This window comes from Antrostomus carolinensis, unplaced genomic scaffold (assembly GCF_000700745.2).
Source record: "Antrostomus carolinensis isolate BGI_N321 unplaced genomic scaffold, ASM70074v2 scaffold27770, whole genome shotgun sequence".
NCBI lineage: Eukaryota > Metazoa > Chordata > Aves > Caprimulgiformes > Caprimulgidae > Antrostomus > Antrostomus carolinensis.
Window position 1 is genome coordinate 24,223 of NW_010286880.1, and position 13,770 is coordinate 37,992.

The 13,770-nt window shown below is 34.7% G+C and overlaps 1 protein-coding gene across 1 annotated transcript in view; it reads right to left on the bottom strand.

Moving 5' to 3' along the window:
- Positions 1–299: 299 nt before the first annotated feature.
- Positions 300–13,770, bottom strand: part of ZNF280D (zinc finger protein 280D) — a gene marked incomplete at its 5' end in the record, with an annotated part of 23,075 nt that continues 9,604 nt past the window's right edge. Inside the window, one exon of the mRNA XM_029087374.1 lies at positions 300–1,003. Coding sequence (XP_028943207.1) covers positions 376–1,003 — 628 coding nt within the window. The remainder of the gene's footprint in view (positions 1,004–13,770) is intronic.

The following is a 13,770-nucleotide window of genomic DNA, read 5'->3' on the forward strand; positions in this document are numbered from 1 at the left end:
CTGTTTAATGATATTCACACTGAAGGATTTAAAAAAATATTTTCTTGGCAAACAAATCACCATATCCCAGGCTAGTTAACTATAAAAATTAGAATTTATTCCTCCTTTCAAGTATCAATCTAATAAGACATAACACATCTAAGAGACAGGGAGATACATTTGAACATGCTGCCTTTTGTAAATTTAGTAAATTCAGTTGTACATAGACATATATGCTATCATCGTATGCAGAACTTTCCTCTAGTGTCTCTTTCTCTCCTCCCTCTCCCCGCCTCTTTTTCATTTTTAACAAATAGCATCAATGAGCACACTCATCAGGAATGGTCCATGGTGTTCTCACCATTGTTTATAACAAACAAAAAAATTAACATAATTTCAGCTTGCTTCATTTTCATCTGTCTTGTCTACTGTTGTTTCCATTCTGATGGGACTGCTTTCTTTAGAAGTCTCATCTGTTTGTTCAGAGAGTTGTCCAGCTTTCTTTGACGAAGGTGCAACATTACCTTTTTGAAGAATTTCAGTGGCTTCATGCTCTAGTACCTCTGATGGAGTCAAAGGCTCCAAATGAATACTGCCTTGTTCACTAATGTCTGAACTAACGGATTCAGGTTCATCTCTTTTTCTCAAGAACTGCTCAAAACTAACATCTTCACCCAATGTTAGCTTTAAGTCCCTTGCGCTCATTGCTGAAAGTGTAGTTGCATCCAAGCTATGTACTTTAGTCTGGTCATTCAAGATAGTATTATCTGAACTTTGGCAAGTTTTCAACTCACTTTCATCATGAATAGATTTTTGTTTCTCATCTACTAATTGTTTGTTATTATCTGAATCACAACATGCTCCTTTCTCAGGCAAAGAATTCTTTGAGCTGTTGTCAGGGAGTTCCAAACTAGGAACACCTTCTGTATTTGACAATGATGAGTTTTCTTCATTCTTTTCAACTTTTTTAGTTTGATTTCTACTGCATTCTTTAGTTTTGTCTGAAGAGTCATGCTCTTGTTTGCTGGAAAAAAAAAACAAAACAAAAAACAAAACCCAAGTTATTTTTTTATAGCAAGTTAAATAAAGCAACACATGGCTGTACTCTGCAAAGTGACACTCAAAGTGGTTTCTGAGATTTCCTATCTGGTATTTCTTACAAATGAATTTAATTAACAACTGCATTTTTTCTTACCTATTTGCAAACTCAGCTTTGTATTTAGCAATCAATTAGTACTCTTTAGTTCTTGTATTTCACCTCCAGAAAGGAAGGTTAAGTTGTCCCCTTAATGTGATACACGGAATTTTCCAAAATACAGTGCTAACTTCCTTTACCAGCACAGTCTCTTCAACAGAAAACTACTTGGAAATTTTTGTTGATCATGTGCAAAAAAAAAAAAAGAAGTCTGTTCATACCTTCACACCATCCAATTGACTCTGCAAAACTAATGCAAGTGAGGAAAAAAGCTAACAGCTGGAAATTAAATTAAAAATCTTGTGAAGCAACTACAAATTTGGATTAACTGAAAAAAGTGAATCTGTGAAGTATCATTTTCAGATCAAAACTGTATGTTTATAAAAATGAAATACAGATCAGTACTGAATTATGCAAGTAAAAGTGAGAATCTTTCTGTATAATAAAATCTAAAACACAGAGTATGAACTTTGTTTACAAACTGATTGCTTAAACCTTGTATTATTTCAATAAAGCAACACGCATGTAGTGCTTTAGGGTGACCAGGAAAAGCAAAAATAATCAGAATGCTCCAAAGAAAGAGTGAATTGTACACTCCAAATGCCATCTCTACCCACAAATGTACAAAATAGTCTGGTCATATTGTCATATGCAATTTGCCCATATATTCATATTCCAACCATTAAAATCCTAAATACTAGTTTATAATATTTATCTTCATTTGTTATAGGAATAGCCTCTCCCATCCTCTCAATGATGGAGCTCAACTTTTGCTGTAAAGATTTACACTTGGTAAAAGTTTAATACAATTGCTAACCCGTTCAAAATTTTTCAGAATGATAAGTAGCTTAAATTACCTAAAATTATGATGGTGACAGACAAAAAGCAGGAGGAGGAGATAAATGAACAACAGTTGGTCTGATTTCAGATATAAATTCTATATAGGAAGTGAAATTAGGAGCAAAAAAGTCCCCCAATTTAATTTTTAAAATTTAAAACTTAAATTGAAAATAGTCTCTGAACAGTGACGTGCAGACAAAAGATGTGACAGAGATAATATCACCAAATACCTCATTAATCAAAATGCATTTGTATTTTATTTCTTCAAATAGTTTTAAAAGTGGTTTGAAATATTTTTTGGCTAAAACCACTTTTAACATTACCTAAGCAACAGACAGTTCCAGGACTCTTAAAGGGAATAATCAATTTTCTGCTACTATGTTTCTATGATGTATTATCAAACTGAAACTCCAGACATGTTCTGCTGATCCAGGAATTTAAAACAATTCACATGATTTGCCTATAAGCTAAACAATACTGAGTTCTACAGAAAATGGTTATTCTGGAAGAGGTGCTACATATTACAACCATTCAGAAATCTGTTTTAAAGTTTTACTTTCACTTAAATAAACTAATCCAAGAATATCCCATTTCCTACTTGGAGTTTAAGTCCGAGGAATATTTAGAGCAGGGATAAGAGACTGCTGAGATATCCTTGAGTGGTGAAATCTTACCGGTCACTGAGGTAGTCATAAAAATCTTTTCATCCTATTACACCAATTTTTCATTCATAATAAGGAATTAACTGAAGAGAGAGGCCAGCCTCTTTACCAAATTACAACCTATATTTGTTACTTAAAAGGGGAAAGAGGAAACATTCCTGACTAAGATCCAGCACAAAACCCAACACTCCGAATCACCCATCAGCTGTGGCTGACCCAACTGGTCTTGCCATAACTGTACCTAATTACCCCATCTATTCCAGAGAAACACTTAAGCTACCCAGAGCCATATAAATGCCAGGAGATATTTCAAATTGTTTTAATACAAAAATCCAGTCAACTCCTTACGAAACAGTGTAGATACATCACCTTTAGCTAACTTTAGCTAACTACTTTTCAACAAGCAGCTTGAGAGTGAGATGTAGTTGCAGAGTTAACAAGCACAGCATTATGCTTTATGGGGGAAATTGTGACATAAATATGCAAAAAAAAAAGGGGGGGGGGGGAAATAAAGGTATGACTAATGGCTCATTAGCACACAGAGAGCAGTGTTTCCACACTGAAAATACCACACGGATTACATATATGTACACACACACACAAGATTCATGCCGAGAAACCCTTCAAAGGACAAATATGCATATAAAAGCAATCCATCACAATCTCCCTCATTTTCTAGTAACCAAAATCCCAGCTTCATCTAAAACCAGCCTCTCATTCTCACTCATATTTGGCAAAGCACAGGGAGGGAGGAAGAGGAAGTGGGAAGGAAGAAAAAAAATATACATTTCTGATGAAGAAAAAAGCTGTCTCTCATCAGCATACATTCCCATTAGTCATTTATACCAATAAAAGTATAAAAATAAAATTGAACAAGTTTTTGCACAACAATTACCACCACAAAAACAACTACTCACAGAGAACAGTGATCATTTAAATCGCTAAGCACAACAGTAAGTCAGTAAGTTCATTTAGATAGAACAGTTCTCCAATGAAATAATTTACCTCTGCTGAGAACTGCAGATGAAGAAAAACCTAGCAATTGTGATAGACTAAAATCCCACCATAAAAAGAAAAATTATATAGTTAGTAAGTCAGTAGTGGAAAAAGAATAGCCTTCCACCCAATATTAGGAATGAAATGTACTCTTACTACTCTATGTGCAAATAACGTGGTTATAGCATTAGAAAACTAAAAATTAAGACATTAAAAAGACTGAAAAAATGCAAGAACGATAATAACTGTATTATATAGAAAGGAGGATGTTGGTGAACAGTTAGAATGTAAAATCTCACTTTTGTTTAATGAAAACAATGAATCAATTTTCTAAAGCATGATAGAAATCATGGCCAGACTATCAAATATAGGTTATACTAAATGCATTAGCTGCCATATTGTCTATATGAAATCAGATTTTAGAATAAGACTACTACAAGGGATTAGCATATTATATAATTTTGAATCTAAGATATGAGTCTACCAGGTGCAAATATACACCCACCCCAAGCTACCAAAGCCTAGAAATTAAAGGGAATTTTTTTTTTCTTTTTCTCATTGTACAGAAAATGTAGGATTTGGGTGCCAGGCGAGGCTGAGAAGCTAGGCTCTGAATATTTGTTGTTTTAAAACCCTACTAGCTCAAGGGTTTTTTTCTGCTCTTTGCTATACATATTCATTTAACTTTAGAGTATTTTATTATTTTGCATTGATATTTTATATCAAGATTTGAAAAATCATTCAGGAAAAAATTCTACAGCAAGAAAAAAAATCATACAAGTTCAGAACAGAACTATAAACAAGTGACACTTACACATGAGTACTTGCAAAGAATGTGCAAACACACCTTCAGGGTGTGCAAAAGTACTTCCCCGTAACAAAACCCCTATTACAGCTGCATTTAACAGTTTGGTGTGAAACAAGACTATGGTTTCAAGGCACATTCCTTGATTGTTCCCAGGTAGTGGGTTGGTTTACAGAGAAGTCCAGGGGTATGCAAACTAGATTTCTTTTTGAGGAAAACTAACTGGAAGCTCTGATCCACAAGTTAATAGTTTTTATACTATATTTTAAAATTGTTTCCCAATTGCCCTGGTAATATTAACAACTCATAGGCAGTATCGCTCCAGGAACAGAGGGAAGAAGTTGTTGTTAAAGTGGCAGTGAAAAACCTGGATGAGGTTCATGCAGACAAACCACATGAAGTTGCGGTGCCGGGAGAGCTGCTTGGGAGAGTCCAGCGCAGAGCCACCAAGATGATTAAGGGAGTGGAGCATCTCCCTTATGAGGAAAGGCTGAGGGAGCTGGGTCTCTTTAGCCTGGAGGAGACTGAGGGGAGACCTCATTAATGTTTATAAATACATTAAGGGTGAATGTCAGGAGGATGGAGCCAGGCTCTTCTCAGTGATGCCCAATGGTAGGACAAGGGGCAGTGGGTGTGAGCTGGAACACAAGAGGTTCTGCTTAAACTTGAGAAAAAACTACTTTACAGTGAGGGTGACAGAGCCCTGGAACAGGCTGCCCAGGGAGGTTGTGGAGTCTCCTTCTCTGGAGACATTCAAGACCCACCTGGACACCTTCCTGTGTGATCTCATTTAGGTTCCTGCTCCGGCAGGGGGATCGGACTGGATGATCTTTCGAGGTCCCTTCCAATCCCCAACATTCTGTGATTTTGTGATCGCACACACACATATAAAAATATATATATAAAATATGTTTCTTTTAGTATGTATAATTTATTTAATGTCTTCTGAATCTTGACTAACTTGCAGTTTAAGCATTACTAAGAATGTGTTTTGACACTTTGAACCTAAATTCTACATGTCTTGTAAGTACATTACAACCACCATTCAAAATTTTCTCTCATAGAAAATACACATTATGAAAATGCTAATTAAATACTTCTGCCCAATTACCTAGGAAATAACACAGTCAAATAACAATATGTCATTTTCAAGATGCAGCTGATCATTGTATTGACTTCGAAATCTGGTGTTTCTGTTTTTCTTTCAGATAAACTAGGCCTTGAAATTTTCTGCAGTAATTAATGATATTTCCTTTATTTTACATTCATGAGCAACTGATTATAATATAAAGTTGTATAAATAATTTAACATTGACATTCCTATGAATCTGCTATGGAGCACAGACTGAGCATGGATCTTCATAGAGATGTTTGCAAATAGTCTTCCAAGTGAGAAAAAAAAAAACCCAAACAACAAAACCAACAAAACTAAACCAAAACCAAACAAAAACCAGAAACAAAGCTAAACTTTAAAGCCACTCGTGTAGCCTTTTCCGTATACATAATTTCAATTATGTCTTATTGAACAGGATGCAAGCTAAGTCTGGACAGCTTTTTATTTGGAAAGGAAAAAAAAAAATCTAAACCAAACTTGTGCTTCGTTAGCAAAAAAAAAAAGCAAGAAAAGCAAAAGGAAAAGCAAGAAAGGCAAAGTTGAGGTTAGTATTATTTTTTTAATCATTACACAGTATTTTAGCCATACAGATGCTATTACATTAAGTATAAAGAAGTTTCTTAATAAAATGCTTGTCACAGAAGAAGTTTTTGAGTCTCTATTAAAACTTAACCAATGAAATAACTTTTTAATTCTAAACAACATGAACAAAGGCAATTTTTTGCCCCCCATTTTTAGAACAGTATAATAGGAAGTGACTGAAAACTGCCACTTGGAAACAACATACCAGTCTTCTAAAAGCATCTCCTATGCAACAGGGTATCTTGCCCATATAAACTTATTCTCTTTTAGGAAATTTTAATTGCCTTAAGTGACAAAATTAAGATATTAAACATTTTTTTCCCTGTCTGAATACAACTATAAGCTAATTTTGGTTTGAAAATAGAAAAGGTCACTGTACATAAACATTTTAAATTATTATTTGTATCACAATCTCTTAAATCTTTAAAACTGTGTAAACAATGTCACATACTTTTAGCACAGTATTTTTCCCCACTGAGGTAGCATATTTTATTTTAATGAGGTTTAATTGTGCAGCAAATATTTTAAAATTTTATGGTAAAGTTAAGCTTATTCTATCTTCTAAAACACCCTTTGCTATACTTTTTTATATTTATACATATATATATATAAAGCCCATACACATATGACCCATGCCCTGGCTGACTGTATTCCCCTCTGGGAACTACCAGGAAAAGAAGATTTCTTGACTTACTGCTCTGAATTTTAAATGCTATATTTTTAAACAACATCATTCATCAATTTGCATTTTTGGTTCTTCAGCATCTTTTCTGTCCTTTGACCTCCTGCTGTGTATTTCAACAAGCAGCCAAAACATCAAGCATCTGGCTGCAGTGAAAACTACCGCCATTTCATGGCACCTTGGAAAAAATAACCAGAGGTTCTACATGGCCCAGACCACACTGAACAGCAGCTCACTCTTCTGAAAGTTCTTGGTTCAGATGTCCTGTAAGCTCAGATAGCTAACACTAAATTAGCCTGTTCTGTCTGTATTCTCTATCTTTTCCAGCCATAGGGGCTAGCTAGGGGGTGGGGTGGTTGGGTTTTTTGTTTTGTTTGGGCCTGGGGGAGGATGTTGCATTTTTTGGTTTTATTTTTAAAGGAAAGTCAATATTATGGAACACGATTTTGTGGAACAAAGAATGCGAGTTCCATAAGTGTGGGGAAGCACTTCTACAATGCTGAAAACATAATATGGGATAAAAAAAGAAAACCTAAGAGAAAACACATCTGAAGCAGTAATGGAGTCTATGGAAAGAAAAGGTTTTACTGTGTATGTTTGAGAATCTTGCTTAATGCTACTGAATGAAGATGAACAGTTTTGTCACATTTCTACAAAATCATTGCTTCTGTTAAAAAAAAAAATCTCACCAACCCCATTGTATTTTGGGAAGTAGGGAAGCAGTATTACAAGAAAAATCTCTACTAGGTCTGAGGACTTCTCTCCAGCTGGGATTTCTGTAAAAGACTGCCCTTTTTGAGGGCAACAGAAAGAAAAATTCTTACAGAAGAAAATTTTGTAAAATCAGAACCCAAACATTTTATTTTAGAAAAAAGTTAAGATTTAGCTTCCTGATAGGCAGAAAGCAGGGGAAAGTTTGTACACATGCCTATAAAAAAAATTCAGGTCTGGAGAGGCATTTCCAAAGATTCTCCTCTTTAAAGTACAAACAAAAAACCCCTCAGAAAGTTACAGTTCAGAGTCAATATATACCCAGATCTCAGGTTATGTTTGAGGTCAAAATCCAGGTTCCCTGACAATGAAGATACATAAGGCAACTAAACCATTCCTTCACTAGAGCCTGGCAAACAAATCAACTAGAATGGACAGACTACAAATTGAAAATCTTTGAGTGGGGCAGACATACTAAAGGTACCCCTCCAACACTGCCATATCTTTTTGTAGTAAAACACAGAAAGCTAATTTTTGCACTATGCACATCTTCTGAACATCATGACCCAGTAGTATATGTATAGTTAGAAAAGAATAGTCTTGGTTCTTCAAACTAGTTATGAAGTTCAGAGATATTGTTAGACTGTATGGAGAAAATAAAAGATATTACCTCCAACTTAGCTTCTCTCTCTCTAATGGAGATTTCGGTCTTTAACCTAGTGGATAATGAATTAAGATTCAATGTTTTAAAATACTGTATTGTTAAAATAGAGTTAAGGATGAAGATACAGTAAGAAAGCAACTTGGTAATTTGAAATATTTTTTAAAAGTTTATATTTATTTTGAGCTTAAACGTACTTCAGTGTTTCAGAAGACATTTCAGAAGTTTGGTATGTTTTATTGTGTATACAGAAATTAGAAGATAAACTTGTTTCATGTAACCTATTCCTGTTATCTCACCTCATGAAAACCAGGAAGCAACAGTCTTAAGATGGTTAGCAATACTTTTATTCTAGCATTTACTGTAAGTCTACATGAGGAATAATCTCTTCACCATAAAGGCTTTTTAATCATGGCCAAAATAATTAAGGTCTGAAATGATAAGTTTGCTGAAATGTACTTTTTAAAAGTGCATAAAGCTACATTGTATCACAACAAAACATTCCACAAAACAAGCTCAGTATTCTTTTAATTGTCCACCATAACCCAAATAGCCAGAACACAGCTGTAGTTGACTTTAGGGCAACTGTAAAACATTGCAGCTGACCTCCAACTACTATTTGGAGAAGATACTGCCCTCAAAATACCTTCACAGGCAGAGCCCATATATTACATGAACTATACATTATTTAATTTTATTGACTTTTAAAACCACATTAAACAGCTTATCACAACATCACTAATTGATTTTCTGTGTTTATATAAGAAAATGCTATCACAGAGATAGCAAGAAGTATGTCTCCTACAAAACCTTGTTAAATCATCAGTTCTAATATAAAACCTAACCTTTCAAAGGTTTCCTATTAAAAAAACCTGAACACAACCCTCAAAATTGCTTATGCCTGTATCTTCTTTGTTGATGCTGCATTAGAGGCAAATTTAATCTGCTGAAGTATGCTGCTGCCTCTGTTATATTTAAATACTATTATTAATCATACACAAAAGGATTCAAGACCTCAGCGAGTCTTAATGGTTGTCTACAAGGTACAAAATACTTGGCAGAAGAAACAGCTTTATCAACTTACATTTTATCAAAAAATGTATACTAACATTAGATTGATATCTACCACAAGTATTTTCCTAACTTAATCCAAGAAAGCAGTGCTAAACCCAGACCTTCAAAAAAAAAATTTAACACATTTTCAGCACATCATGAACACCTTCTAACACTAATGTTCTAGCAAGTAACCAACAACTTGAACTGTAGTATAAACAACCATTTATAACTATTTTAATTATTAGATCTTAATTTGCAGTAACAGATGGCAAAAATAACTACAAAAAAGAAAGATTGTTTTAAAATAACATTGCTATTATAACACTGTAACAATGCTCATCTAATTAACAGTAAGAAAAATGATCAGGGTAAATCAAATGACAACACTTTTTCGGGTCAGGGACTTGAAATACTCTTAAGTATTTAATCATGAATAGCAACACTAGTAAAAGATGATGCAACACCAAATATTTAGCTTAGCTTCACTGTTTTAATGATCTCTGCAAGAACTTAAACAAGTATGCTGGAACTAGTAATTTGTCTAAAAACAGTCACTCTTGAGAGAGCAGAACAATTTAGACACAAATAAATCAGATATTGTATATCCAAGGACAAAACATACTGTTCTTGTCTGAATAAATGTAAGTTTTGCCACAAAAATAAATGGGTATGAATTGGATCCAATATCTAGATTGTTTTAAACACCTGATAAACATTACTTTACACCATGAAATTCTGATAGATTTCTGTGGTCATGTTTTATAGCTTATAAAACAGATTCAAACTGGATAGCTTATGTTGTTTTGGAAGTGAACAGTGTTTATAACATTCTGTGATACATCTTTGTTATTATGGTTTACCTTGGATTCCCAACATATTCTCAACCTTAATTGTCTCTAGGAACAGGTTTTAGAAAGTAGTTCCTTCCAATTTGTGATTAGCAGAAGTTTCATAAATGGATACTAAACCATAGAAGACTATCATCTTGTGACATTCCCAACACTTTTATGATATAAGAAATCTTAAATTCCATAGTTCTCAAACCGCAACAAAGGCAATGCACTTTCTTATATCTGGGGAGCTACAGTGCTTCAGGAAAGAACATTATGAAAATAAAACAAAGATCATGACCATCCAGTAAGTACAGCCTGCTGGTCCACAATTCTGAGCAATTATAAAACCTCTCTAGAACTCCCCAAAGATTCTTTACTCAACACAAAAATAAACTTCTAGTTAAGAACAACTACAATTAAGGGGCATTTTTTCAATCTCCAAAAAAACCCCCAAAAGTCCCCAAAATGTACCAGCTGAGCACAAAACTTCAGCTTGATTATACTCAATAGAATCGACTGGTCATAAAACCAAAGAGAGTCGGAATAAATGCCAGGTAAACAAGAACATTAATTTAAACACCTGAGTCTAAATTCTGGTTGATCTGAAACTCTGATACATGAGGAGTCACCTAGGCCTCATGGAAGAAACTTGGAGTCAGTGAAGCAAGAAGACTCTAAAATGCAATCAAAGCACAGATAGGAGTATTCTTATATCAGATTCATACACTCTCATTGCTTCCCCTGCTCTCACATAATAAAATTACATATATTTGCACACACAGAGCTCAAATCATAAGCAATTGCCTTCCCAGCTTTTTGCCAAACTTTTTTTTTTTTTTTTAAAAAGCTCCAGCTTTTAGCAAAAAGTTTCCCATTTTTAAAAATGTAACTAAGTAAACCGGTAGAGACAATGGTTCATAAAGCACAATTCTGCCCCAATTATCTGATTGTATGAGCATTTACTAGGAGGGTACATGCCTAGTTACAAGAAAAAGCTGCTTCTATGCTATGGTGTTTTACACTTAATGACTGAATGGGAAATAAAAGATGGTGACATTCAGGTTACTTGACATGGTCTCCAGTTTCTCCTGTAAAATGGGGTTAGCAATGAAGACAGCTATGTAATAACTATTATCATGAGTAGAGAAGTGTTATTACTCATAAAGCTGCACAGTTACAACATTTAACAGCATAACAGAAACAAACATTTATTTTCTTGTCAGAAGGACTTTCAAAACAAAGGTAATAATTTTCTAATCAAGCAAGGTTGCCCTGCAACTACATGTCTTTTAAGAACCCATAATGTAGTGACACTCGATGCCCCCAAAATAACAAAAAAGACAGGTTATGGTACATACAAATGGAATTTTAATTCTTTGACCATAAGCTAAACTGGTTATACCATGCATATTCATGCTCTGTCCCTGCAGATGTGGTCCAGTATGTTGCATTATTCACGTAACTTGATAGTTGTTGGGACCATCAGGTTTATCTAATATCGAGTCAGGCAGGTTTACTTGCATGGTTTAGTACTGGTTTTTTTGAGTTATCCATGAGTAATTTCTCCAAGATCTTCACATAAACGGAAACAGGATGCCACAATGCCAATTGTTTCTCCTATTTACACAAAGCTGTTAAATCTGAATGTAGCTTACAAGTGTTTCAAATGCAAGTCTGAAACTTAAAAAATTTCTGTAGGAAAGCTGTAAAAGAAACAAATTATAATATTCCAAACGAGCATTCAAAAGAGGTATAATTCACATAACATTAAATCAAAGTGTCAATCCAGTGTAATTTCTGTGGAATTCTTAGAGAACATTCTGAAATCCACGAAAACCTGCAATCATATTCCAGTTTTGTTGTTGCTGGAAACCTGAATGAAAGTGAAATATCACAGATTCAGCTTCCTCTGAAATTCAACAGCATGTTCACAATGAAAACACAAACACACTATGCTTTTCTGAATGCTGCTTATCAAAACAGAAATAAGTCCTGCAAGAAAAAAACCTGTAGTAGGTAACTGATGCTTAAGTTGAACAGCAGCATTCAAGATGGAACATAGCTTCTGTCAGAAGAAAAAAATAAAGAAGCAAAAAGAAGGAGACTTTGGAGTACTGAGTAAGCGTGCAGATGCTCAATCACAAAATATGCATAAGAGACAATGGATAACAGGATCCTTGCTATTATTATAGCAATACCACAGCGGTTGCAGAAGCTCACTATCACCAAAACTGTTACTGTTTGAATACTAAAAGTGAAGAGGACAAATATTGGTAAAAATAGATTAATCTCAGATAATTTGATTATGCAGAAAAAGAAAGTGCTGCAAATCAAGAACAGCTTGCATTCATCAGAAATAATCTCTTACAACTAGGAGGTTATAACAGCTACTGATCTCAGAGGAAGATTAGCTCTATCTATTAGGTTGCTTGGAAGCTAGTAAATTAGAGATTCAACCAAGACACATATCCACGGTAAGCAGGAGCTTGAGTTTGGAGGAACACTAGATGTTCATCATGACAAAAGGAAAGCTCATCATATATCCAGACAACCTGTTGATGGATAAACTTGCCATAGATAATATAGAACTAAAGATGAAGTCAGAAGCAGTGAAATCAAAAGCAGATGTCTCAGCAGCTTGAGTAGAGCATCCTTGAAGATGAGAGATGATACCAAAAGAACAAGGTGTGAATGAACTGTGGCTGCTTCACCCTCAATAAAAGCTCAATAAATGTATCTGGTTCCATCACATGCTTTCCTCCTACAGTATTTAGGAGTAAAAAGAAGCTTAGCTACCAGAGCAAAGCAACTAATAAATTCCTTTGGCCAAGATTCAGTTTATGCAGTTACATGCGACAGAAGTAATTCAAAGCATATTTTGCCACTATATACTGTAAAGTCATTGGCAGACAAAAATGCAACTTACTTGAACATTAAGTAGATCAGGACTTGTATGTTTTAGTGAACACCCAAAGAGAATAACAAAGCTCTTTAGTTTCAGAAGCTAGGATCAAGTTCAGAACAAAATGGGCTTTGATGTCAACACATAATATGTCATTATTCATACACTACTCTAGCTTGAGAAGGTATCAATAGATTCAAGCAGCAAAGAAACACTGCAAATGAGCAGCAAAGAAACACTGCATCACATAAGTGAAACTCCTGGTAAGCCTCTCTTCAAAGGAGTATAGCCTCCAAAAATCTGCAAGTCAATGCTGCAAAGCAGAGAACATTATAACAGAAGGGCCTTTGCCAGACTACAATACTAGGAGAAAAGACCAGACCTGCTGCCTAGAAGATGCAAGAAGAGAATACCACAGCTTCAATGTAGGAAGAAAAAGGAAGAGGTCTGGTCAGATCCTTGTTCGCTTACATACCAAAATAATCCCAAGCTGGACTGGGTTCAATTTTCTGGTCCACAATGATGTATCAGTGAGCCAAGGCAGTATAGGATACCTGCTCACTTTCAACTCCCCTGCAACAAAAATGTCTGCTGTCAGTTCATTTAAAAATATGTTAATTGTTGCGCAAAGCAGAGAGTTGAGCATTAGAAGAGTACTGGCATAGTTATTAAGCCTTACTTCCTCAGCATAAGATGGATCACTACACAAACAAGGCAACTTCATGTTGAATAACAATTTAAAAAACAATTCC